The 27,001-nt window shown below is 39.3% G+C and overlaps 3 protein-coding genes across 12 annotated transcripts in view; 1 reads left to right on the top strand and 2 right to left on the bottom strand.

Annotated features, from left to right (window-relative positions):
• Positions 1-3,282, bottom strand: part of LOC122878172 (potassium voltage-gated channel subfamily V member 2-like) — a 7,756-nt gene extending 4,474 nt beyond the window's left edge. The window contains exon 1 of the mRNA XM_044200599.1: positions 210-3,282. Coding sequence (XP_044056534.1) covers positions 210-1,472 — 1,263 coding nt within the window. The 5' untranslated portion in view covers positions 1,473-3,282. The remainder of the gene's footprint in view (positions 1-209) is intronic.
• The window catches only part of LOC122878177, a 20,656-nt gene extending 8,642 nt beyond the window's left edge, over positions 1-12,014 (top strand). For 3 of the 9 annotated variants that reach the window (XM_044200613.1, XM_044200611.1, XM_044200617.1), the window contains one exon: positions 6,644-7,232. In XM_044200613.1, coding sequence (XP_044056548.1) covers positions 6,644-6,801 — 158 coding nt within the window. In that variant the 3' untranslated portion in view covers positions 6,802-7,232. Of the gene's footprint in view, positions 1-89; positions 226-3,275; positions 3,738-6,643; positions 7,233-11,875 lie in introns of those variants that run through there. The other 6 variants (XR_006378424.1, XM_044200615.1, XR_006378425.1 and 3 more) reach the window with 5 other exon arrangements.
• Positions 4,388-27,001, bottom strand: LOC122878170 (low-density lipoprotein receptor-related protein 8-like). Of its 2 annotated transcripts, none has more exons than XM_044200595.1 (13): positions 26,848-27,001; positions 25,655-25,789; positions 22,491-22,871; positions 18,119-18,238; positions 17,680-17,805; positions 15,369-15,540; positions 12,657-12,872; positions 11,883-12,001; positions 11,394-11,533; positions 9,658-9,799; positions 9,262-9,459; positions 8,164-8,333; positions 4,388-6,811 (listed from the first exon to the last, which is right to left on the bottom strand). In XM_044200595.1, exons 1-13 carry the CDS (start codon positions 26,930-26,932, stop codon positions 6,776-6,778), a joined length of 2,040 nt encoding a protein of 679 aa, XP_044056530.1. In that variant the 5' UTR covers positions 26,933-27,001; the 3' UTR covers positions 4,388-6,775. The 2 variants fall into 2 exon arrangements, with proteins under 2 accessions (XP_044056530.1, XP_044056531.1); XM_044200596.1 differs by having other exon boundaries at positions 8,173-8,333.

The raw sequence follows: 27,001 nt of genomic DNA, 5'->3' as shown, positions 1-27,001 counted from the left end.
GTGGAGGTTGGAATAAAAACCATGACTTTCCTATTAGTTTCCTTTTTCTAGTGGCAGTGCTGACTATATCACATCTTTGTCTTCTACAGCAGGCATATGCAGAGGAAGAAGACAAAGGTGTATGGGCAGATGTTTGTGGATTAGGATAAAATCTGAAGTCTAGAAGAGCATGGAGTATGACATTGAGTTATTCAGCTACTGTTACTCACTGCAGCCCACCACCAGGCATATGGGATACTGCTGATAGGAGATCCCTCAGTTTCCCTCTCTGCTGAATGAAGGAGAGCAGAGAAAGTGAAGATTCCCATGGCAATGAAGAGTAAAATGCAAGAGGCCTGCTGGTAACACTGCCGCAGAGTGAACCCAAACGCTCTCATGCCAGTCGAGTGTCGAGCCAGCTTCAAAATCCGAAAGATCCGCAGCAGCTTGACGACTTTGAGGACGTGGCTGAGCTTGCTGACCTGAGCCATGGCCGTGAGGTCTTTCTGTGCATTCATGTCATCAGTGTCTGTAAAGGCTTTGAATACGATCTGCATGAAATAAGGCATGACTGCCACCATGTCCACGAAGTTGAGTCCACTCTTCAAAAACATTTTGATGTTAGGAGTGGTGACAAGGCGAATTAAATATTCAAAAGTGAAGAACACAATGGTGATGATCTCCACCCATTCCATGTGCGTTTTGTTGTTGATTCTATATGTTTGAAGTTCCTCCACAGTGTTGAGAGTCATTGCAGCGATGGAGAAGAGCACAAAAAGGTTGGAGAGCACAGTGAAAGTCTTTGCCAGAGGTGAAGAGTACGGATCCTCCACCACGTTCCATATAGTCTTCCGCATATTACCAAAGATCATGTCCTTGAAACACTTGTCATCATACTTCACCTCAATCTCAGCCATAAGCTCTCTGTCCACCTTCAGGTTGTCCTTTACCTCGTCGACCCTCTCCTCGAACAGCATCCAGCAGCAGAGCTGGGTGTCCTTCAGACTCAGGCCCCAGTATGCGATCTCCTCCTCGAAGTTGATGGGGCACATTTCCTGTATGACCCACAGCAATCCACTTGTGTAGAAATGGCAGATGTGGTGGAAGAAGACAGGGTCACGGTCAAAGAAGAACTCGTTCTTGCGCACAGAGTAGTCGTCGCACAGTGTGAGGAGTTTTGCTCGGTCCCTGCAGAGGGCCAATGAGCCTATCCGGGTTTTAGGATATTTAACAGCACACTGTTTGGGGATATGAAACACTTTCCCCCCAACATTAACATTGATGCTCTGTTGCCATTCAGGTCTGTCCTCTACTTTGGGGCACTCTGCTTTGATGCCAGGACTGTCCAGATTCTCCAGAGATCTCCATGCTTTGACTGTTTTCTCCTGAGAAAATGGGAATGTTTTGTTGTCCTCTATATCCTTTGACAGACAGTTGACAGTTGAGCGGCGGTTTTGCATACATCTCTGCAGCTGAAGATTCTCTGAAGCCATAGCAACTGTGTTTCAAGGAAGGAAGCCAGTGAAAAAAACAAACAAACAGGAAACACTTCAGGAAAAAGATACTAGCAACACATGGTATCTTGCTGAAAGATCAGAAAGATTGTGTCTGGTCCTGCAGGAACTGATATCCCAGTGAATAGCAGATTCTTCTGTTTTTCTGGCTCAGTTGGGGCTTGTAGTCCAGAGAGAGGAAGAGCTTCCCCTCTCTGACTTACTGTGAGTACAATAGATAGGCATTTAATACACCAGACTTCTAGATCAAGGGCAAGCAGCAGGGATGTCATCCATTTAATCTCATTGGTACCTTTTCCTTAAGCACTTGTAAAAATAGAGGGGAGGCGGGATTAGGAAACAAAGTTGATTTAAGGATTTTGAAGTGACGAGACAAAGAGCCAACTAAAAGTAGTCATTCAAAATAGTTTCTTATAAGTTAAGCATTATAAGAGTAGAATGAGGAAATGAAATAATAATAAAAGGTAATTCAAAGACATAGCATAAGGTCTCAGTTGGCTCTTTATCTCGTCACTCTTCGTTAGATCTGAGAAGCTATGGCATGACCTTAAAAAGGCAGTTCATGCTCGAAAACCCTCAAATGTGGCTGAATTACAACAATTCTGCAAAGTGAGTGGGCGCAGCGCTGTAAAAGACTCATTGTAAGTTATCGCAAACGCTTGATTGCAGTTGTTGCTGCTAAGGGTGGCCCAACCAGTTATTAGGTTTAGGGGGGCAATCACTATTTCACACAGGGCCATGTAGGTTTGGATTTTGTTTCCCCTTAATAATAACAAACTTCATTTAAAAACTGCATTTTGTGTTTACTTGTGTTATCTTTGACTAATATTTAAATTTGTTTGATGATCTGAAACATTTAAGTGTGACAAACATGCAAAAAAATAAGAAATCAGGAAGATTTCTACACCACTGTAGAATAGCATAAAGCTACAGTAAGTCATCAAAAGCTGAGACTAAATCCTAATGGAGACTATCTCTTATGAGGTTCTTGTACTTTTTTCAGATATTTCATTTAACCTATATTTAACCAGGAAAGACAACATCAGCAGCCAGAAGAGAGAGCACCCAGTTTATGCATTATTTAAATTCACAAATCACAAATCATTTGAAGGTGATTCCCCTCAGCTTAATCGACTCTTCTCCAGCCAACCTACTTGACTGGCCTTGCAACTGATCATCAGATTATATGTGCCAGGGACAGAGGGACTGGCCAGATTTAATGGAAAACTATAAACACACACATGACAGAGTGCAAACATTAACACAGTCTGTACACAGTAAGAATGTGAGAAGATCAAATTGTCCATATAACCAGTCAAGGTCTCATAAACCTTAGAAAACTAATACCACTGACCTCTTTGGACAGCTGTCAAGTGTGCTACTGTGTGCCCTAAAGGCATTAATGTTTCAGCTAAAGGTGTTCCAAACAAATTATCTACAGATTATACCTGGAACTTGAGTCACAAGGATGGAAAAAGGCTGCTATAAAACTACATCCCAATATTTTATACAGACTTACAGTAATGCATGATGCCTTGAGTGGCGTTGTTCAAGGAAACAGAAAATGTGTGTTAGTCAGCAAATTCTTCCATCTTGGATCTGCAGACTGAATATGTCAAGATAAGATACTATATGACATGAAATTTGATTTGTTGTCATGTTGATAGTGGTGGCCTTTTCTGTGCTCATCTTATCTACACTGGTGGTCTTCATTAATCTTAACCACATGAAGAAACAGCTGGATAAATGTTTATTTTGTTTTTGTTCATTTTTTGAAAACAGTGGTTCAAAATCAAGATTCTGTTGTCTGAGCCCCTCAAGCTTCCTGCCAAGGAGTCTCAGGCAGACAAAGTTAGTGCCTATTTTAAATCTCTCTCCAAAACTGATTTATACCTTATGGCCTTCTGTTTCTCCCAACTGTCTAACTATCTCTCCTACCATTTTGGTAACACTTTACTTTAAGCATTTCTAAGCAGTATGCAAACATTTAATAAATGGTTTATAACACACTATGATGTCGTTGTACACAGATAAGGGCATTTTAAGTGTTTATTGATGTAGAATATTTGTCAGCAATTATAACATCTCCTATGAAGACATATTTTACATTATAACAACTGTGTTTTACTACATTTTGTTTTATTTTACACTTACCATTTGTTACTTCATTAGCATTGTTTTACTCAAATCCACTTTGCAATACTGTTTGGAAAAGTGTTATAATAAATACATTTGGAAATCTAATTTTAATCATCTGCTAATGTCAGTGAGTAAGGCAAACAGTAACCCACTAAGATAACAAGTGCTACTGTTGCAACACAGACAGTTTGTTGGATCATTTTCAACAGTTTATTGCTGTAAACTCTTATACTGGAACACTGTATACAGTATCTAAGTGCTTGGTGAATGAGTTGAGGAATACTTTAATCAGTCACTTATTTGAATGAGGATTAAATTAGATCAGCAGGGGAGCAGCAGTAGTTAATGTACCAACACAGGTTCTACTGGCTGTTCTGTGGTCTATCAAGTTCTCATCTCTTTTTGACAGCGGTAAAGAACAGAAAACAGAGTATGATGATTAACTCTTCATGACGGCCCTCTCCGATGTTTCACCTATTAACATGCTCACAGTGATTAATCAAAGACCATTTGCTCCAGTATAACTCTATTGTTTCCCCATGCTGGGGCTCATGACGTATCGCGTTTGCTTTGTCATACATGGATTCAAATAATACTCAGGTAATTACGTTTACATAGTGGTATATATACTACTTGACTTCTGTCAATGTAGTTTACATAGTGGTATATAAACTACTTGACTTCTCTCAATGTAACACACTAGGATTTTATAGTCTCAGATGCAGAGAAGAGAGGACTTAACATTTAAAAACAAATATAGGAAAAAACATTAAATTCTTTATTTGATTTATTTACAGAACAGTTTTATCCATGGTGCAAATTCAGTACGACTGCAATGCTGCCCAAAAATAAATAAAACCCTTCCTTAAAAATAAATACCAACCACACAACTCAGCAGTCTGAGCACACTTACAGAATTATCTCTCAATTAGTGCTGATGGATTTTTATCTGTCCAACAGATGTATGATCTTTGAGACTATCACAAAAACAACACAGAAAGACTAAATTCAAACAAGGCAGGTCCATCAACAAAACATTCACTCCAACACTAACCAGGCTCTGTGCACAAGAGCAAAACCAAACCTCCACGACACATTTAACAAAACAAAAACTTTTGTTTCCAGTGTAGCACCAGTGCTCAGAAACAATCAAAACACCAAACCTGTAAGTAAAGAAATCCTCTTTTCCTCTTCACTGACACTTTAATCACTAACTACATTACAATATTATTGCCATTGGACAAGCAATTTTTTTCAAGCATTAGTACTCATACAGATATTTGTAATAGTTTGACATTTTGGGAAATACGCTTTCTTACAGTTAAACAAGAAGATCGGTACCACTGCCAGTTAGCTTAGCTTAGCATAAAGACTGGAAACAGGGGGAAACAGCTAGCTTGGCTCTGTCCAAAACCTGCCTACCAGCACTGCCTCTAAAGCTCACTAATAAACAAAAACATTGTATCGCATTTGTTTAATCTGTACGAAAACCAAAGTGTAAAAATGACTGGTCCGGTTCCACTGGGAGCTATGTGCCGGACAAAGTTACCGTTGGACAGAGGCAAGCTTGCTGTTTCCCCTGTTTCCAGCAGTTGTGCTAAGCTAAGCTAACTGGCTGAGGCTTCATTTATTTATTTTACAGACATGAAAGTGGTATCGATCTTCTCATCTAATTCTTGGCAAGAAAGACAAGCAAATTTCAAAAAAGTATTACTATTCCTATAACATCAAATACCGCAGTACAAAGATTTACTGAGAATTAAGGTTCACTACCAGATCATTTCTTACAACAAACTTTGCTTTGATCTATTGATTAAACTTTAAAAGGCCACTTCAAATGAACTTTTAGATTGCAAAAAGACACAATCAATGCTGCATAATTTATCACAGCCAGCTTTTGAACTTTAGATAATACAAGTAACAGGTAGTTGTGTGCACATCCTGTCCTATATTTACTGTAGGTAAGGTACAGGATAAGAGAGTCAATGAAGGAAAAACAGAGAATAACTGCATGCTGGATTAAAGCTCCCAAAACTTAACTGGTCTAAAAAAGAGAGTAAGACAAGAAGATCGATATCACTTTCATATCTGTACAATAAATATGAAACAGGAGCTAGCAGCTGGTCAGCTTAGCTTAACATAAAGACTAGAAAATGGGGAAACAGCTAGCCTGGCTCTGTCCAAAGGTAATAGATTTCACCTACCAGCATCTCTAAAGCTCAGTAATTAACATGTTTTATCTTGTTTAATCGGTACAAAAACCGAAGTGTAAAAAATGAAATGTTGTGGTCTTCTTATTTCCGTCTTATTTTTTGGCTGGAAGCAGTGACTTCCTGCAGTCTGGTCTTCACTGCGAGGTTGCCAGGCAACCAGCAGAGACTCCAGGCTTCATATTTACTGTATCTATATGAGAGCGGTATCAATCTTCTCATCTCTTGGCAAGAAAGGACTTAAGTTTATTTCCCTAAATAAACTATTGCTTTAATCCAGTGTGCAGACACTCTCCATTTTTCCTTCAGTACATAATCCAATTCATGGAGCAAAGGGAAGCATACATTCACAATGCAATAATGCATCTCTCTGACCACAGTCTCATACAAACCAAGAGTGTGAAAATCCTGAAGGCCAAGAACAAACCAATGGAACGCCAGTTTTTCGTAAGAAAAAAAACATGATATCCCTGTTAGATGTTGGAAAGTAAAAACCATCCATAATACTGAAAAAGTTTTGGGAATTGCAACAAGATGAAATAAACATTAAAAAAATTGAGAGAGAAAGTGCAATAATAATAATAATAAAAAAATTTTACATTTAGGACTGCAACACAATCTGGTCTGAAAAATGCAGTCTCACAATTGCCTGTTTTGTTCCGCAGTCTAAAACCCAAAATTTTGTTTAGTGTCAGAAGAAAAAGAAAAGCAGAACAACAGAAGTGAGTGTTTGAAAGCCTTTTCCCCATCTGAACTCAGATGAACCCACTGAGTAATTTCTTGATTGATTTTAACCTCCAGAGGGAACTGGGACGCGACAGAGTGACCAGCTGGGTTTGTTGTCTTGTCGTCCTGTCAGCCCTGAGGTCACTGCGGGGGTTGAGACGGCACCAGGTGAAGCCCAGTCAGCTGACTATCTGTGTCACACCTTCTTCATTCACTGTCTAAGTCCAGCTTAAGCAGAGTTTCCTGGCGGCGGAGAAACACACGGCTTAGTCAACATACTGCACACCATAAGCCTTTAAACTGATGGGAGCAGACCAAGCTGTGTTTATCTGGGAAGCTGCCAGAGTACTTTTTAGGAAAAACAGAGAGACATTTCAATCCCAAGAAGCTAATAAACAGTAGAGTCTAACTGATACTGGATGTTTGAGGCCAGTACATTATTTATATTTGTGAGTTAAAACATCTAATAACAGTATATCATCCAATATTTACCTGGTATAATTAAACGATTAAGAATTCCTTGAATTTTGTTATTAAAGAGGGGTGACCAATTGACATATTACATTTAAAAAATAAACTTATCAAAACACAACACTAAGCAAATTTAACAGTACATTTTTAAAAGTAGACTTCACTGGAAATTAAAATAGTATCACAACAAAAATTGAGATAAACAATATATGTAAATATATAAAAGTGCAGCCTATAAAACTTATATAAAAAATGTAATTAAATGTGGACAAGCCTGTTTTATGAACATAAAATTTAGTTTCATCATGTTACCAATGACTTATTCATTTTAGGGCTGCAACTAACTATTATTTTTATTATCTATTTATCTACTGATTATTTTCTTGATCACTCCAATAATCATTTGGTCTACAGGAAGTCAGCAAAAAGCAAAATTGCCCATCACATGTTCCAAGAGCCTGTGGTGACATCTTAAAATGTCCAGCCAACAGTCCAAAACTCAATTCAGTTTACTATCATAGAAGACCGAGACACATTTAAGAAGCTAGAACTTCATACGATTTTGATTAAAATGTGGCTAAAACCTGGTTGGTGCACAGAGATGTGTGACATCACCTTTTGCCAACTGAATCACGCCCACTTCCAACCGTTAAGAGGAGCACAAACGAAAACACAAATACAGAAATCTCTCCTGTGAAATAACCAAATCTGTTCAAACTTTGACGAAACATTTTGTGTTCATGTAGGACCCCGTTACTCATAATAAGAAGCTGATTGAGAAAATATGTTTTCAGGGCCTTTAAAGGCGAAGCCAAAGACATTCTGGAGACATCATAATGATCAAGTCTTCTTCTCTCATAGTTAAATGTGCCTGTCGTGTTTTTCCTGTGTAAGTTTGCCACATCAAAACACAGCATCCAAAATAACCATGCAGTGGAAAATAAACACCTCTTTAAAACAGTTATATATATCTCAAGCATATACATGTGCAGCTGAATGAATGGTATCTCCTCTCTGAAGGTGCTTGTGCCTGCTTTTAATTATATTATATTATATATATATATATATATATATATATATATATATATATGTGTGTGTGTGTGTGTGTGTGTGTGTGCACAAACTTCTTTTGCCTTGACGAGATATGTGTCTGGACCCACGGGTGGCTCCTGGATGATGAGCGGGTCCTGGGACTCTTTGAGGGAGAAGCTCTGCTCAGTGAGAGACCTGGATGGCCTGAACTCCTCTCTCCACCACCACAGAGCCATTCCCACCAACAGCACACTGAGAAACACTGGAAAAGACACACACACACACACACACACACACACACACACACACGAACTGAATCACTTTCTGGAGCCTCTGCAGACATGACAGGCGGTATGTTAAGAAGTTTCACCCTTCTTTCACGCACCTCACCTCAAACAAACAGGTGGCTGTTATGACTGAATAAAGCTGCAATACCGAGAGGAAAACAGTACTATACAGTATATAATAATAATAATAATAATAATAATAATAATAATAATAATAATGATACACATTTGTAGAGTGCTTCTCTAGATACTCAAAAAGATGCTTTACATGATAAATTAGGTGGGTAAATATATATGTAGCTAAAAACCAAGGATTTTGATATACTTAAAAAAGTGCTTGTCTTTGGACAGGCTTGTAAAAATATTCACGTTATATTTAGCAGACTGTTAAATGTGGCAACATAGAAAGAATTGCTTCTCTTCTTTTTAGCCTGTAGTATAAACATGTGCTTGTATTCTTAATAAATCTGTTTGTGGAATCACTTGCTCAAAAGCTCATGACCAGTGTGAATGCACAATGACAGATGCCGTATGCTGCATGTGTATGACTCAGTGGGAGTGACCATGCTGACCTCAGTGTATCACATGACATCACATTTATATCCTTTATCTCACAGGAGAAAAAAGTAAATTACATCAAACTGTTGTTTGCAGCTGGGAAACTGTAAATAAATGCAATCTGATGGACTAAATTACACTTTACAGTCAATATTTGATTATGAGTCAAGTGCCAAAGTGTCCCTACATTTCTGTTTGAACCATTTCATTTTATTGGCAGACATGTGTGACAGGAAAGAGGCTATTTTTAACAGTAGTGTGCTCCGGTGCCAATACTAAAGAAGCAGGAGCCTTTTCAACCATGTAGTGAGGATTTGCTTTCACAAAATATGTTTTGTTTCTTACAGCTGAGAGAGAGAATTCCAGCAAATGTAGGACCAGATAAAGTTGATGCAGGAACTGATCGAGAAATGGCAGGAATTTCTTGGGATTTGTTTTGTCCCGTTTCTAGAGGAGTGCAGCTGAACTCCGGACTCTCAGACAGCAGGTCTACAACGCCCTCGTGCCGGCACACCGTCCTAGTATGTCCGCATACAGATGGCCCTAAAAACCAGGCGAATGTACAATCAGTTGAATCAATGACTCCAAGATGGCATTACTGCGACTCAAAGGTCAAAGGCCAGCAGCACCAACAGAGTGTCCCCTGACCTTCTTACAAAAACAAAACTTTTCACCCCTTAGCAAATTCACCATAAAGCCTGAGACACACAGTATAAATTTAATTTATGTGACTGGTCATACCGTTTGGTTGAAGAACAGGCTGAATGATGACCACTCCACCTGGTGAGGTTGCGTTTGACAGCAGTACTTGGAGGTTGCTGCCGTTGTGTTTGTTGGCTCTGCAGATGGAGCGCGTCACTTCTTCACTCCAATATACAAAACCCTGAAGCAGAATGGATAGACTTAGCAGAACTGGTATTTCACTGCAAAAATTGGAGCAATTACTTTTATATTTTCTATATTTTACCATCACAAACCGTCAATCAGTGGAACAGCGTGAAACCAAGGGACGTCATATTGTCCCCTTTTCTTTAATAGACATGGCCAATCTTTGAGGTACTTTTCAAACAACGAAGGTCTTATCTCAATTATAATTTCATGTTTTTTCCCCCCTATCTTTTTAATCTGTCTTCATGTTAAATTCTACATTTGAGTCATGACATAAAAAACACATGGATGTTTGTTGTTTACCATCACACTGGTCGATTTTACGTGCAGGCCTACCTAGCAGCAGATAATATTTTTCCAGCTATTCATCTGCGCATTTGAAATGTTTCATCTGTTTGACTTCTTCCTTTTGTATTTTATGACTTGCATGCACCACACACGCATTACGTGTGTCTGCAGGAATGTGTATCAGATCAACCTTGTTCTCGTGCGCATGCTAATAGAGTACAAGAGACAAACAAAATGTGGCCCCGGTGATCAAAACCTTTGCTCGGTAGTGCCACTAGTAGTCAAAAACTCCACTGTACAAATAGCTCTCTCCCTGGCAGAAATTTTTAAAAAGAATAAAAACAAGGTAAAAAGCAAAGAAAAAAGGAGAAAAATTTAACAATTATTTTATTAACAATATCTTATATTTGCACAGGTGGGAATCCAGAATTAAGAGGCCATTAGTGACAGATATGTAGTAATTTTTAAAACACGACTCAAAGGTAACAGGGAGCTTGTGTTGTTATGAAATGTCAGATAAACAGAAAACCAAGTTTCATTTATTTTTTCCTGGATGTGTTTGTGCATTTTCTTTCTTTCTGTATGTTGTCAGTATTTATTGAAAACATTTTTTTAAAAAGGGAGTTACTTAAGGGTTAAGAACAACTTGATTTCTTGGTGCCCGTCTGTGCGATTACGTTGACATGGGAAGGGTTATGGGATTCACATATTAGGCAATCGCTCAAACATTTTCTTCTTTATTAAATGACTACCAACAGTCCACTCCGCTCTGCCTTCAACACTAAATGTCTGTGTGTATAGTGAACCAATCATTTAATAAAAAGAAAAATGTAAGACGAAAATTTGTTAGCCCTGATCTAATATGTGAATTCTGTGGACTTTTGCTTCTAGCCTGTCCAGTAGCACCTTGCAGATTTCAAGAGATTAAATATAAAAGGAAATGAGCAGAACCCATTCCTTCCTTTATTCTACATAAAGGTTATGAGATTACAGTGTATAAATACTGGGGTTTTAGAGTAATCAGACTACTGCAGAACATGAAAGAGAAGTACTAATTTGTAATTCCTTGTGTTTGATTTTATGAGTAAGTTGTTAAAATCAATTCTGTATCTAGTGGGACATGATGTCAGTAGTGTTAAGTTGTCTGTTATTGTTGTTGAGATCTTTGCTTTGTTACTTTTATTCCACATTAGTCAACAATTTTTACCCCCCAGCAAATGGGTAGCTAAAGCCTGTCCAAGGATGCATTGGGTGAAAGGCACAGGTACACAAGTCTCCATTTCAACATAGGGCTGTTGTACCTCAAACACAGCCAGTCCGAAGGGCCGGTCCAGATAACCGTTAGACTCTACCACTGTTTTACGGTGACGACCCTCTAGATCTACTCTGGAGATGCTTCTCATTCCCTGGTCAACCCAGTACAGCAGCTGGCGAGGCATATCTAGAAGAAATTAAAAAAAATAAAATAAAAAAATCACATGACAACATGACCCACACCATCAACAACAAGGAGGGATTTGAAGATGTATTCAACTAAACTGTGGTGGTAATCAACCCTCTGACTTGCAACAAGTGCAAACAAACACACACACACACACACACACTTGTTCCTGTTCTAAAGGAAAAGCTGGGGAGTACAAGAAGGTTCCCCTTCTTCAAACCTGTTTAAACAATTTACATATATTTGACTATGAATATAAGGAAAATGCACATTTTAAAACCTTCTGCAAGTTCAACAGAGATCCAAAACTCAATGTACAATTATCTTTCATCATCATTTCAGAACACACCCAGAGAGAGAGCGACAGGGTGGCGTATTGAGGAAGTGACCAGAGCCATCCTGTCCCGGCCGTCCAAGCTAGCCCTCTCAATCTTTGAAGAGCTGCCACACTGAGCCCAGAAGAGCAGCCTGAGAAAACAGAAGCAGCTGATGAAAAATGCTAATATTTATTATTATTAATCATTAATAACAACAATAATAATAATAATGGATAGCAGAAGCTGTATGCTTTAAAAAACGAGTAGGCAAGTTATTGTAAAGTTATTCAGACTGCTTTTTTTCTCAAAGTTGGCAAATAGTGCTTTATAGAAACAACAAATAAATACAATGAATAAGCTAAAACCAAAGCTAACATAAACCCATGTGGTTGGACCTAAATGTATTTGAGTTGAGAAAAAAAAAAAAAAAAGGCTGGTAATGTTTTAATCAAAAAAGTGCAGCTCTCTCACCTTTAACACTGACTGATGAGATGCATGAAGGAACCAGACACTTCAAACAGCTTTATTGTGAAGCTGCCATCTGTTAAAATGTGTTTTGCTATGTACTACATTGCCCCTCCCTGGGTATATACATGCTTAAAAGAGTTATGTGTTTAACCACCTCTTACCGTAAGTGGTGTTGTAATAGCTTTTAAAAACCTGTGGGAAAGCCTTTAAAACAAATACTATCTGAAGAGCATAACGCAACAATATGTCATCACAGCTTCCTGCAGAAGTGAGTACAATAAACTTACTTGCTGTTAACTACTAGTTTAAGTGAACAGTAAATGCCTGGGCCTTCCTACCCTTGGAGAGGATCCACTGCCACTGCTGAAGGTTTGTCCAGTCCTGTGATAAGCCGACGCTGAGCTGAACCGTCCAGTAGGCCAACATTAACAGAACCGCTCTCCATACTGGTCCAGTAGAGGAGCTGGTGGATCCAGTCCACAGCCAGGCCTGACACTGAACCTTGAACTTTCAGCACCAACACCGGATCCTGCGGCTTTCCATCCATGGAGACCCTGACAAACATCCACGGGTGAAAGGAACAGATATAAAAATATATAAAAGTCTTGACTGTTCATCTCGCCTGGTAATGTTAGCATTTAGCTCAAAGCACCGCTGTGAATAAGTACAGAATTTCAGAGCCACTAGAGTTCTGTTATAAGTGTTCAATAGTCCTAAAGGATTTGGGTGTGTGAATCCCTGCCCTCTTTTTGTCTTTGGTTGAACGATATGTTTTTTGTTTAGTTTGTAAAATGTCAAGAGCCTAAGTGATGTCTAAATGTCGATTCATGTTATGTTGTGTCTGATGACAAAGCAAAATGCTTTGCATTTTCAGTTAGCAGACTGACAGAAGGTTTATCCTCGAATAGAGTCAAATTACACAAAACAGGAACCATTACAAAATAATGATGATAAGCCATTTGTGAGGCTAGATTAAGGGTCAGATATTAGATAGAGTTCCTCCAAATTTGTCAAATCATCTTCAGGAAATAGTTCAGAGAAATATTTCCTTTTAGATATGAATTCTTCTTCTTCTTGTTTGTGGCGACTGTGGATCGTCTCTGTCTGGCAGCTGAAGTTTGAGCTTTGAACAGGAAAAGGTAAAGGATAATTCACACACCTGACACAGGCGTAACACACCTGTGTGTGTCTGTGAGACGAAGACATAAACCAGGCAGTCATCTAACAGGAAGTGCACACACAGACACACGTTTGTATCACTATACTTGTGAGGACCCTCATTAACCCTTAAATCCTAACCTTAAAGGAAAAGTTCAACATTTCTGGAAACAGCTTTCTTGCAGAGAGCTAGGTGAGAAAATTGATACCACTCGCACGTCTGTACAGTAACTATGAAGCTAGAGCTAGCAGCACCTGTTTAAAGGCAACAAAATACACCTACCAGCACCTCTAAAGCTCACCAATGAAGTCATTATATCTTGTGTGTTAAATCCATACAAAAACCGTGTAAAAACAATACATTGTGGTTTTATGGGGAAGCTACGTGCCAGACTTTTTCTAGGATGGAAGCAGTGACTTCCTGAATTGTTCTTGGAGGGATTTTTTCTAATTTTGGACGGAGCCAGGCTAGCTGTTTCCAGTCTAGTATGCTAAGCTAAGCTAACAGGCTGCTGGCTCTAGCTTCATATTTACAGCACAGACATGAGTGGTATCTGTGGTGGTATGATAATTTTCTGTTGCAACATACAGAGGACAGACAACAGCCTACTCTTTGCACAACCTAAACTTCCTGTTAAGTGCTTTTGTTAAGTGAATCTGTTGGTTAAAATGTCTACACGTTAGTAACATAGACAGGGAATAACAGGGAGGAGTGAAATGTTTGATCTTCACAGTGAATTCAATTCGCCCCTATTTACCCTATTCTTTAGTTTATCAGATGGAATTTAAAGCAACAGGAAATTCACTCGTTAGCGCTTACCCTGCTTAACCTTTTAAGAGACAAGAGCATGTGGGGGGTCTTTTTGTATTTACAAAGCAACGCATTCGCCTGTTTACATGTTCAACAGGGTTATGTGTAGGGCCTGAAACAAAAGAAATATTTGGCAAAAACTGGAGGATTTGGAAGATACTGAGCATACAGATGAACAGGGAAGAAGTGCACGAAGCTGTAGCAGCTGTTCAGAACGTTTCCTGGATGTCTACAAGAAGTCAGTCTGCATTTTTCACAACCAGTACACATCAAAGAACTAAATACTTACCGTTCTTTCCCTGGCCAGTTGAAGCTGTGGATTATTAATTAATTAATATTAAAAGTTCTTGATTTTTCCCCCTCAAATTCACAAACTTTCAAAGACCCATGGGGAACACTGTAATAATCAAACAAGTCAGCATTAAGATATTAGTTGTCTTCTCTGCTGCCATTTTGTTGTCTGTCTTGCTCAGTCCTCTGTTATTCCTTTAGTATGGTTTGTAGCTAACTACCATGTGTTGTACTGCTGTACAGCAATATTTATTGGTGGATGTGTACTGTACTATTTTGTGCATATTTATTATGTTGCGTATTTGAGTTTTATAAGATATGTTGTTTTATTCTCTTTTAAGGATGCCTTTTTTAACATCTGGCCAGGGACAGTAGATTAAGATTAGACCTTTAGGCTGTAGATCATTTATATATTTTTCTGTTCTGTTTCTGATCAATAAGCACTGTCCTGTCAAATAAACTAATACAAGAAATAAAAATAAAGTAAATAAATGTAAGTAAATCCCCTGGAGGGATTGCATACTCCATCTGCCCGGGGAAAGTTTTGGGATCCCCCAGGAGGAGCTGGACAAAGGTAGGGAAAAGGATCTCTGGGTTATCTTGCTTATCCTGCTGCCACAGAGACCCAGACCCAGATAAGCGGTGGAAAATGGATGGATGGGGTTATTCACGTGTTTACGTTCGGACAACAGATTGTGCTTTGTAACTGTCACATCCCTCAAGCATTGCTTTGGCTTTGGAAGGTAATATAGAGTGGTGAGTGGTGGTTTCAGCAGCTCCACTCTGTTACCTGTATACGGAGCCTCGTCCTCGCCGGGCCCAGTACAGCTTTCGGTTAGAGGCCGAAGCCGCCACTGGCCCTGGTCCTGGTAAATGTGGAGCTGGTTCCCTGTAATCAGTACCAGTGATGCTTATCCATTGCATTCCTTTAGAAGAGGTGAAAACCAACTGAGCCTCATCCCCTGGAAGGAAACACACACACAAACACACACACAAGTTGTTCTTATTTCATTTATCATAACTAGAGATATTAAAGCCATTAAAGCAGATCTTTATCGATAACGAGTGACAATGAGGCATGTCGTTTTAAAAAGTGAAATAAGTAGCTAAAATATCTGGAATTATTTTAAACTGGAAAACGATGTCAGCCACATCAGTGTTAAGTAACACACCAACGGACTTCATTACAGACACCACACTCAAATAAAACTGTGATGTTATCAGTGGGAGGGTCTGTATCAAAACTCAGGCATCATACCATCAGCACCATATCAGGAAGAAAAAAAATCCAACAATACCCAACCCGACCGTAATTATTTGCTAATACAATGGAAAGGATGTCACACAATAGCAGATCACAATAGAAATAATACACTCCTGAGGACTTTTAATAATAATAATAATAATAATAATAATAATAATAATAATCTTTATTTCTAGAACACTTTTCAAAATCCGTGTTACAAAGTGCTTCATAAAGGCAGCAAAATAAAACACACAAGTCATAAAACCATCTGGTGTTAAATGAAAACAGATAAAAACAAGAAAAAAAGAAAAATCTTAAACTCTATTCTAAAACATACCGGTTAGCCAGTGTAAAGAGGCTAAAACGGGAGTTTTATGATCACGTTTCTTGGTTCTGGTTAAAAGCCTGGCAGCTGAGTTCTGTACACTGTGGAGTCGATCAATAGATTTTTGGTTGAGACAAGTAAAAAGGCTGTTGCAGTAATCCAGGCGTGATGAGATGAAGGCATGTCAAATGGTCTCTGTGTCTTTAAAAGTTAGGATAGATGGTATTTTTGAAAGATGATAAAAACACAATTGCACGTTAAGTGAACTTAGCATTGCAGGGTCTGTGGATCTAACAGGCACATACATCTGTATATCGTCAGCATAAAAATAAAGAGACACCATGTCTATGAATAATGTGTCCAAACACTCAATAGAGCTGAGGGGAAGAGTCGGGTGATAGGGTGAACCCATTTACACAGTCATTTGATCCATTTTTTTACATACAAATACTGATTAGTGCAGCTTTAAAGAAATTGGAGACTTTAAATATGTTGGTGTGAAAAATGAATGTAATAGTTTCAATTTAAAGACTTCTCAAAATCTCAGAATTGCTGTGCTGCTCACACTACAAGACCTGTTTTTGAATCATCTTGTCATTTTTTGTTAATGTTTGTCCTGTTGTGCTCTCACTGAACTTTTTCACATCTCAGACTCATCCTCCAAAGTGCGGCAACTACAAATGCATCTAGTTTTTGGTTACGATGGAATCAAATATGTTTGTTCTCAGATGCTACGACAGTTTTCAGATGACAACACGGTCAAGATGCATCTCAGAACTGCTTAAACTAACTGATACTGATGGATATGTACAATAATGAATTGGACTGGGCAGAACAGTAGTGCAGTGAATATTAAGTAGTGCAAATTATGAACAGAAATAGCAGTGCAGTAGATGAGTTATTGCAGTATTCAGTACATACTACTGGAGTGCAAATGATGCAGTATATAAATTGACATCTAGCAACTAAATTGACAATGAGACACGATCTGTCAGGATCTGTCTGATTCAGCTAAGTAGATGACATTTGTTGATACATCACAAAAAAAGTTTTTTTACAATTGGGAAAAGTAGAGACAAACAGCTCAGTCAATCATAGTCAGGTGGGGATGTGTGAGGAAAAACTCACAGCTGAAGTAGAGTTGAAGTTAGTTTAAAGTTTTCCTGGGGGAAACCCTCAAATGGGTAGGTTGATGTTTGGGATTAGTGGGCAGCCTACCCTCTATATTTTTTATTTAGTACAACGGTCAACAGAAGTTTGCACAGAAGGCAAACGTTCATCTGTAGTCCCTGGCCACATTGGCAATATGGCTGTGATTATTATAATAATATGAAGAAGTAGCCTTATGCTCCAACAAATAGTAATAATAAATAAATACATGCTTGTATTTTTTATTTTATCTGATGAAGCGTAAGTCCTGGGATCAAATCCAGGATCTCTGTGGTGAGTGAAACATTGTGCACGAAACCATCTTGAACTTTTATGTTGTCAGTGGCTGGTTACCAGGTGCACTGATCATTTGTTTCTCACCTTTGGCCTTGCATTCTCTGGTTGTTGGATTCATCTGGTAGTCCTCGTGGCAGTCGCAGGCGAGGCTGCCGTTCATATCAACACACAGCTGATCACACACATCGCTCTCCAGGCACGTGTCGATCTCTAGATAAAAGAACCGACACTTGAAAAGGAGTTTCAAGGACACAGAAATGTGTTAAAAGTGAACACTAAAAATAGTGTACATGGAAGTCAAATTCCTATTACTTAATAGCAAACATGGTTTACAGAGGTGAATTAATACAAATATGATGCATGTTTTATAATATTCTCCTCAAAAATAAACTATCCCTTTAAAAACTAACCCTACAATCCTCTGTCGGATATATTAAGGTCATTTTGTGCGATTGGTCAGGCAAATCTTTACAACTGGTTATGTATAACTACAGCTGTTAGCAGGTATCAGGCTGCCACTCACCCTCACACTGGCTGTCTCTGACCAGCCTCATGTTGTCGGGGCAGTCGCAGTAGAAACCCATCGGCTGGTCCACACACAGATGAGAGCAGCCTCCATTATTGACCTGACACTCGTCCTGATCTGCAAAAAAGAAACATGACATCATCAATGGTTTCATGCAAGGAAGTACGCTGCTATTTGCTAGCATGCTAGTTTTGGTATGGAACATTTTTAATTTATTAGTATAGCAACACCTCTTTTTTTTTTTAGAATCATATGAAGCAGAAAACGTGGTTTATCCATTTAATTGTGAGTTTTAGATGTTCTGATGTCACGAGATGTGTTTCTTGCAGAAGGCAAAAGCTGGGTTTCATTCAAGTAAGATGATTACAGTGTAAACAAACTGAAAGAAGCAAATAAAGACAACTACAAACAAGTGCATAAACATACTGTAAGTACACAAATACATAGAGGTAGGGGGAGAGTATGTAATAGTATAGTAGTAGTATATAATTTTACACATTTACACAGTATGTGTTATTTGAGTAAAGATTTTAATGAAAATGCAATGGTCCAATTTTCATTGTCTTATACGGGCGTTCTATGACTATATTAAAATGAAAATGGAAAAGCTGTTTGAAATGTAACTTTCAAAGCGGTAACCTGCTGTACAGTGGACAATATTCAAATGCAATAAGCAAAACAGCGCCTTCAGTGTTTGCATTTATATGTCACCACGCTCTTTTGGGTCAACAGGAAAATTAAATTTTATCTGCCAGTGCTCTCATCAAGGCGGGTCTGCAGTCAGGATGTCATTTGCTTGAACATCTGCTGCTTTGCTCATGTGCGTAGTCCGCTTGTGGCAGAAAGGCGAGAAGGCAGCCGGGCCTCACTGACTACTGGATTACTGCACAAAAACACAACTTTTTAAACTGTATTCACTGATTTTGGCGAAACTAGTGATTTTGCAACTAACGAAATTTGATGAATTTACTGTTTATCAGACCACAAATGAGACATGAATTAGTTTTAAAAAACGATAGACACCGCAGCGTTTCTAGGGGCCGAGCCTCACAGATTACTGTTCAAAAACACACAACTTTTATAACTGTATTCACTGATTCTGGTGAAACTGGATGATGATGATGATGATGATACGAGTCTGAAATGTTTCTTGCATCACAGCAGCTCCATTTGCAACACCACAGAGATGATATTTTATGGAGAAAATATTTCTCGGTTTTCTCTGTGATGTCCTCTGGCTGCTCTGCCTCAACTCTCGGTGGTTTCCTGATGGACTGATAGCTTTACTTGTTGCTAAGTAACCGCTACCTGCTGCTTAACTAGTTAGCGGTCCTGTTAGCTGACTCTGCCCGGTAGTGATGGGAAGTTCGGCTCTTTTCAGAGAGCCGTCTCTTTTGGCTCAGCTCCCAAAGAAGAGTCGGCTCTTTCGACTCCTGAACGGCTCTTAATTTAGGATTTTTTTGTAGGCCTTTATCATAAGTTTGCAAAAATGAATGGTTTGTGTGTTGAAACCCCTTTCATGTGCAGTGTTTTTATGAGAATCCTTATAATTGCCTAATTTTGTGCATTTATTCTGTAACCCTAACCCTAACTAACCCTAACTTGCAGCGGACTCCACTGCAAGTTAACGACACTGAGTGGAGCACCGCTCCACTTCTCAGCACCCCCCTCTGTTTTTACATAATGGTCTTCTTCTTTTCCTTTCCTTCTTTTCCCTGTCCTCTGCATCCTCTTCACTCACACCAATTAACTTCATGTCTTATGTTATGTTTTTACATAATGGTATGATCCCAAAACAAAGTTCTGCCTTGAGCAGAGCTCAGGCTGAGCACTGAGGTAAGCAGCGAAAGGAAAAAACTGGGAGCCGGCTCTCACTCGATGCGAGCCGGCTCTTCTGATTCACTACAAAGCATCGGCTCTCAGAGCCGCATCTTTTGCACATGACACATCACTACTGCCCGGACTGGGAGCGCAGAGCATCGGCTGAGTGATGTTGTTTACACCGCTAGCCCAGGAGGTTTGGACCACAGAGAGGAGCAGGTTTTCAGGGCCGACATGGAATACAATACCAAGGTGATTTACACCGGCTCCGACCAGGACTCTGCGACAACGATAAAGACACGGTAACATTACCGAGGTGCTTTTGAAAATGAAAAACCCTAACCCTCTCACAGTGGTGGAGTCCCAGAATAGCTGTCCTTGACAGCGACATGGTTGTAAAACACATACAGGCTGACCTCCAGAGGAGAACTACAGATAAAAGACTGTCTCTTCCCTGGAACATACTGGACATTTAATATGAAGAACTCTGACATCTCTTCGCACTTTATCACTTTGTATGAAGTAGGCTATCTATGTATAATTATGTACTGAAGTATGTGTTGTGTATGTCATGTATTGAACTGCTGTTTGACCTTGTTGAAACTTAATAAAGACTTCTTAATCCACCACGAGGGACGCTCGTCTGCCCTTCTGCCTGGTCTGTTTGAGAATGGGATATAACTGATTATTGATGCAGAATGCTAACATCATGCAAACATCTCCTACAGACACAAACAAGATACAAATAAGACATTAAATAACAAGACTTAAGGGTCTACCGCCATGCTAACGTGAGGCTGCACTGTACTGTTTCGAGCTAAATGCTAATATCAGCATGCTAACATGCTAACAATGCTAACATGCTGATATTTAGCAGGTATAATGTTTACCATCTTAGTTTAGCGTGTTATCATACTAACATTTGCTAATTAGCACTAAACACAACGTAGAGCTGAGGCTGATGGGAATGTCATTAGATTTGCAGATACTTATATATATATAGTCATAAAACAAAGTATTGGACTAATTGAAATTTTGACCTGATGATGGTGTTAGATGAAAAGTCAGGGGATCACCAAAGTCATTACAATTCATCCTGAGTGGAACATGAATGGAAAAGGAATTACAATACAAAATAATGACTGAATACATTTGTTTGTAAATATTGTGGTTAACCACAAGCAAATTCATAGTTTGAATGGCAGTGTGTGTTGTTTGTTCATTGTGATTTGAGAGAGGATACTTTGTTCACCAGAGCTTGTTTTATCTTCAGGGATGAGAAACAAATTAGGCAACCCACAACTCAGGCAATGATCAAACAACGGTTGTCTTTTGGACTTTTGGTTGTTATAACTCGTTTTCAAGCTCAAACTGTGTCTAGGGACAATCTTTTCTCCATCCACAGGAATTTTATGACACTCCCAATCAAAGATAAAGTTCATAACGATTTACTTTTATGTTGTTTTTGTTGCATTTCCTGCTGATAGAGGACACATTAGTTAGTTACTCTGTTCCACATGTAACCAGACAGAGAAGCCTGAGGAGCTGTGTTTCTGTAAAGCCACTGTGCAGTATGGAGCAGTCCTACACTGCCCTCTGCTGGTTGGTTAGCTATATGTGGGTACTCGAATACAGCATGTGGTTGTTTAACATCTCATTCCAAAACCATAGGCATTATTTTGCTGCTATAACAGCCTTCACAAGTTTTGGGAACCTGGCTGTAGGGATTTGTTCCCATTCAGCCACAGCACAATTGAAGGTGTAAGCATGCTTCAATAGATGTGCTTGTTTTGTAACTCAAATCCGACATTCACACCCACTTCACGCAGTGCTTGCCCTGGTGTGTGGAGGTGAAGCTCAAGCTCTCTCTCTTTTTTCATTCCTCACATGATTACTTTTGTGTGTACAACCGAGTGCAACACCATAAATTACTTTGACAAAAGACTTTACAAAAGTGTCCTCCGTTATCATCATTTGAACGACTATCGTGTTTCGCCCCTCTCTATGGCGGCAAGACTTTTCACCCCGCCTTTGAGTGTGGCTGTTCAGAGCAGCTATAAACACTTTTGCCTTCAGACGTGATCGGACGACGTGTTGTACAAACTAGTTTGTTTTGAGCATACTCTGGCCTTTAGTTAGGTCAGACACCGATGTTGGGTGATAAGAACTGGCTCGCGGTCGATGTTCCAGCTCATCCCAAAGTTGTTGGATGGGTTGAGATCAGGAATCTGTGCAGGCCAGTAAAGTTCCTCCACACCAGACTGGGAAAACCATTTATTTATGGACTTGGCCTTGTGCATGGCAGCATTGTCATGTTAAAACAGAAAAGGGTCTTCCCCAAACTGTTGCCACAAAGTTGGAAGCACACTGATGTCTGAAATATCTAGAAGATTTCCCTTATTGGAACTAATAACCCAAACCATGGAAAAACATCCCCCGACCAAAAGTACACATAAGTTTGTGGACAGGGTTGCCTACATACTTTAGTTTAGGATTTTCTTTTTTTGCAATTTCAGTTTTTTCGAGGACGTGAAGCCACGTCACTCACCACAGTTGTCCTCATCGCTGCCATCAGAGCAGTCTGGTGAGTAGTCACACCTCCAGGTCTGACGGATGCACTGCCCGTCTCCACACTGAAACTCAGAAGCTGCACATGTGGGAGAATCCTGCGGGCGTGGCCGAGACAAACCACACAACTCCTGAGACTCGTCCCGTCCGTCTCTGCAGTCATTTCGGCCATCACACAGCTTGTTTCTGGGCAGAAAGGTGTCGGACGGCCCGCAGGAGAAGAAGCCAGCGGTGGTGCAGTTCTGGCAGGAAGCCTCATCACTCCCGTCGCCACAGTTGTCCACGCCATCGCAAAGATAATGCAGAGATATGCACCGTCTGCTGCGGCAGGTAAACTCATCTTTCTTACACCACAGGTGGCCTGTGAAGAGTGACAGTCACAAGTTACAAGTTACAGCAACAATTAAGTCTGTAAAGCCCTTAAGAGTCTCAAAAGGTTTCACTACAAATATAATCTGAAAGGCTTTGATAAAAGAGTTTACAGTATGGAGATATGTGACATATCAGCTTTTTTCAGACCACTAACTTACATTAGAATTTCCCACATCTAACCGCATTTTATAAGTCTGATTTCTGTTGAGTGTTTCAGTTTATAATACATCTCTAAATGCAGTTTCAGAGCAACTCGAGAGAGCAACAAAAATTTCATTTTTTGACATTAGGTGGCGTAGAATCTATGTGGGCAGGCTACGCTAATAAATTATATATTTGTGAACACAATACAAGTTTTCATCAGAAGCAGCTGTCTAATGGATCCATCAATTGAGTTGTTAAAAAAATCCCGCTCTAGATCACATCCATCCAGATCTTCAGCTGGGCTTAATGTAAGAGTGAGAGATATCAATCAAATCCTCTATCATGGATTATGCAATTTTATATCATAATATTGATATACAGATGGGTGACAAATGAAAGGAAAAAACAACATGAAGTGTCTTAGCATGGAGTCAGGCCACGATGAGCCTCCAGAACAGCTTCAGTGCTCCTCGCCAAGTCTGTGGAAGTCTACTGGAGGGATGAACACCGTTCCTCCACAATATATTCCCTCATTTATATACCACCTTTATTTAATCAGGTAATCTCGTTGAGATCAAGATCTCTTGATGAAAGTTTATATTATATCATCTGGTCTTATGGAGATGGTGGTGGAGAGCATTGTCTTACACGTTGGTCCAAAATCTTCCATAGGTGTGAAGCTAGGTTGAGATCTGGTGACTGTAAAGGCCGTAGCATTTTATTCACGTTATTTTCATACTCACCAAACCATTCAATGAGCCCTGTTGCATCTGCACTTGATTTTTCTCCACTCTTTTATTCATGTTCTTTCATTTGTCCCCCGTCTGTATATTGTGATATATAAGCTTTCAAGAATATCAACTGAGAAACTGTAATGGATAAAATAATCAGACAAGAATGCCTGTTTTACGAAAAATACAGCAAATCACCACCTGAAAAATAAAGGTACATGAAATTTTATCAAAATCCAATATTGTCATGAAGCAGTCCTGCTGATTGTTTTGCAACATTGCCAAAATGACCTAATGCACCTAGAATTACTGAAGTGATAGCTACCACAGTATAAAGATATGGTAAAACCTCTAATGGCTGATAAATTGACATCGTCTCACGGTACATATCATCATATCGCCCAACACTAGCAAAGTTTTCAGCTCCACCACCAGTGTCTAGACTCCATCAGGTGGATATACCTGTATACCACATGGCGTGACTACTCATGTAAAAAATGACTTCTTGCATATCTCTTAATACTTTAAGCTCTTCTTCCAATTAGTCTAACCTGACTGAAAATTTACTGGTATGTGTTGGATTGGATCATTTCCTCTTTCATTTATTCATTTGCTCTTTATCCACCGTCTCCCAGTGAAACCACAGTCTGCTGCTGCGGAGTCCTGCCCTTCTGAGTGGGAGAAAGTAAATCTTGTTTGCTTTTCTACATTTTCCTGGCTGACATTCAAACCAGCGACTATCAGGTCTCACTTGTCTGACCTCTAAGCAACACTGCCAATATTCATGCCTGCTGGCATTACTCTTATCAACAATGTTTATGTTTGACACCTACAATCACATTAAATCCCTTTGAAATACTTTCTCCTGCAGGGTTTTTCTTTGCACACGTTATGCAGCTCGTGGCTCACGCTGAACACCAAATCCCTCTGGAATTCAATATCAAAGTCTCTAATGACTTCAACTGGATTATGAGACAGAAATCTGCAGTGGTATTTTCCTCACAGTGCAAGAAACTGAGACGACATCTTTGCAGTGCAGAAATTTAAAAAGCAGGATTCTCTGCTTTAAAACAGTCCAAAAACAGACCAGCAGGACTGGACTCAACTGCAGCACATGCTGCCAAACACAATAATTACACAAGCCAAGAGTCTGAACATTTGACACCATTTGTGTTGGTGAAGCCACTGAGAGCAGAAACTGGGGAAATCCAAGATAATCAATCACCTTTGACCTACAGTCTCCAGCCAGTGTGGACTTGGCATTGTTTGTGTTTTAAGTATAGTGTATAAATTAGATACAGTGTAATCCTCATGATAGTGCAGTCTTCATGCAATGCACCAGATTTCTGTTTTTAGAGGACTTCAAAGACAGCCTGACCTGTATGTCACGGCTGGATAATGTGGTAAAACTTGAGGACTGCTCCAACTCTAAGTTCTTTCAAATTGATGCTTAAAACCATCCTGTTTGCCACTGCCTTTAATTCAATTAAATTTGGGACCATCCATTCATATCTTGCACCACACTAAAACTGTAGTGTAATTTTTATTCTCCTGTTTAATATTTTATTCAACTCATTTTTATCTTGTTTTATTTCACTCTTTTTAAATCCTATTTATATGTCCTTTTATGCTGCTTTGTGTTTCTTTTATATCTCTTGTCTGAATGCCTTTTAATGTCTTAAGTAAAGCACTTTGAATTGTCTTGTTATTGAAATGTGCTATATAAATAAACTTGCCTTTCCTTGCCTCAAATTACATGATTAAATCCCTAAACTGTCAAGAAATGCCAGTTTTGTGTTTATTGTTTGGTTTATGAAGCCAAACACCACACGTGTGTGTGTGTGTGTGTGTGTGTGCATGGTTTGGGATGGGATCACGTTGTTGACATCGTACTCACCACAGCGGACTTCATCTGATCCGTCCTCACAGTCTGTGTGTCCGTCACACACACTAAGTCTCGGGATGCACGAGCCATCGCGACACCTGAACTCCTGCTGCTCGTGGCAGGCGGGCAGAGAGTGACCTGCAGCACCTGAAGCACGCGCAAACAGACAGTTTACTGTTACCGTGCAGAAAGTCAGTCGGTCACAGGACTAGTCAAAGGCGCGACAAAGGACAACATAATAATTACATAATAGGCAAGAGAAAAAGTCAACATATACGCTACGTCTGATATGTTGGATTTTATTAAAAATACTGTTGTCAATAAAACAAAAAAAAATCCTATGCCAAACCACAAAAAGTTGGTATTTCCTGCAGAATTTTTATATTTTCTGATGTTTTATTTTGTAAACTACATGATAAATTTGCCATGTGGTGGCATAAAGCCAATAAAGGTAAGACTTATTATTCCATAAATGGATAAAATAAGCCTTTTCTCTGCAGTTTTGTGGTGTTCACTCGTGTTCCATCACATTTTAAATCATAAAACGCCAAATCTGCATAAAAATGAATTTCACCAAATCGAAGTGTTTCTATCTTAAGGCGGACTGTACAGAAAATGTCCTGCTCAAATGCGATTTTAATCATTTCTCTCAGAGCTAATGATCAAATTTGGACTCACTGTGCTAACAGAGCTTCAGTGACACTGCACAGTGTCAAGTTTTTTTATTTTGTTTTTTTTTTTACTGAATTTAAGCACTTCCACAGTTTAACTTACATATCTAAATTTAAATATCTAAGACTTATGTTTATATTATAGTCCCCTTCCTAAAAAGATGTTTAACATAAAATTGCATATATGTAACAGCGCACTGCAAGGGAGGGGTCAGAACATCCTTCTCTTCATCTTTCCAGCTTTCTATTGACAAACTCCAAACATATATTTCAGTCCGAAAATGAAAATGACCTGGTGCTGGGTTAAGACTGTAACAACTTGGCTTCCTATAACGTAACAACACTAAAACTAGTAACACATTACAAATCAAAGATCAAGTTCTCTGCAGTTTGCGCTGTAAATTCATTCAAACTGACAGGAGGTCTGCCCGACTGTAAACTCTTACGTCCGTCACACCGTTTTATTTTAAATAACGCTTTAAACAAGCAGCTCTTCAATTAAACACACATGAACGACTTATTCCTGCATCTTACCCCAAATATAATAGCAGGTTAGAGGGGCGATAAGAAGAAATAAACCGCCAAGGCGTCCCATGCTCGATGTCCTCCACAGTTGCATCGCACGCGGCGCGGAAATATGACGCAAGAGTTGATTCAGTCAAACTGTAGGTGAATGAAAAGTTGTTAC

Source organism: Siniperca chuatsi, linkage group LG6 (genome assembly GCF_020085105.1).
Source record: "Siniperca chuatsi isolate FFG_IHB_CAS linkage group LG6, ASM2008510v1, whole genome shotgun sequence".
In the NCBI taxonomy this organism is placed as follows: domain Eukaryota; kingdom Metazoa; phylum Chordata; class Actinopteri; order Centrarchiformes; family Sinipercidae; genus Siniperca; species Siniperca chuatsi.
Note: the sequence above shows the minus strand (reverse complement) of the source record. Positions and strands in the feature narration are given on the sequence as shown.

Excerpts from the sequence above, each read along its gene's own strand:
- LOC122878170 (XM_044200595.1), bottom strand. The coding sequence starts at position 26,932 with ATGCAACTGTGGAGGACATCGAGCATGGGACGCCTTGGCGGTTTATTT. Across the intron at positions 15,541-17,679 it reads CAGAGAATGCAAGGCCAAAG|GGGATGAGGCTCAGTTGGTT; the intron begins GTGAGAAACAAA and ends GTTTCCTTCCAG. Across the intron at positions 9,460-9,657 it reads GCCTGTTCTTCAACCAAACG|GGCCATCTGTATGCGGACAT; the intron begins GTATGACCAGTC and ends CCTGGTTTTTAG.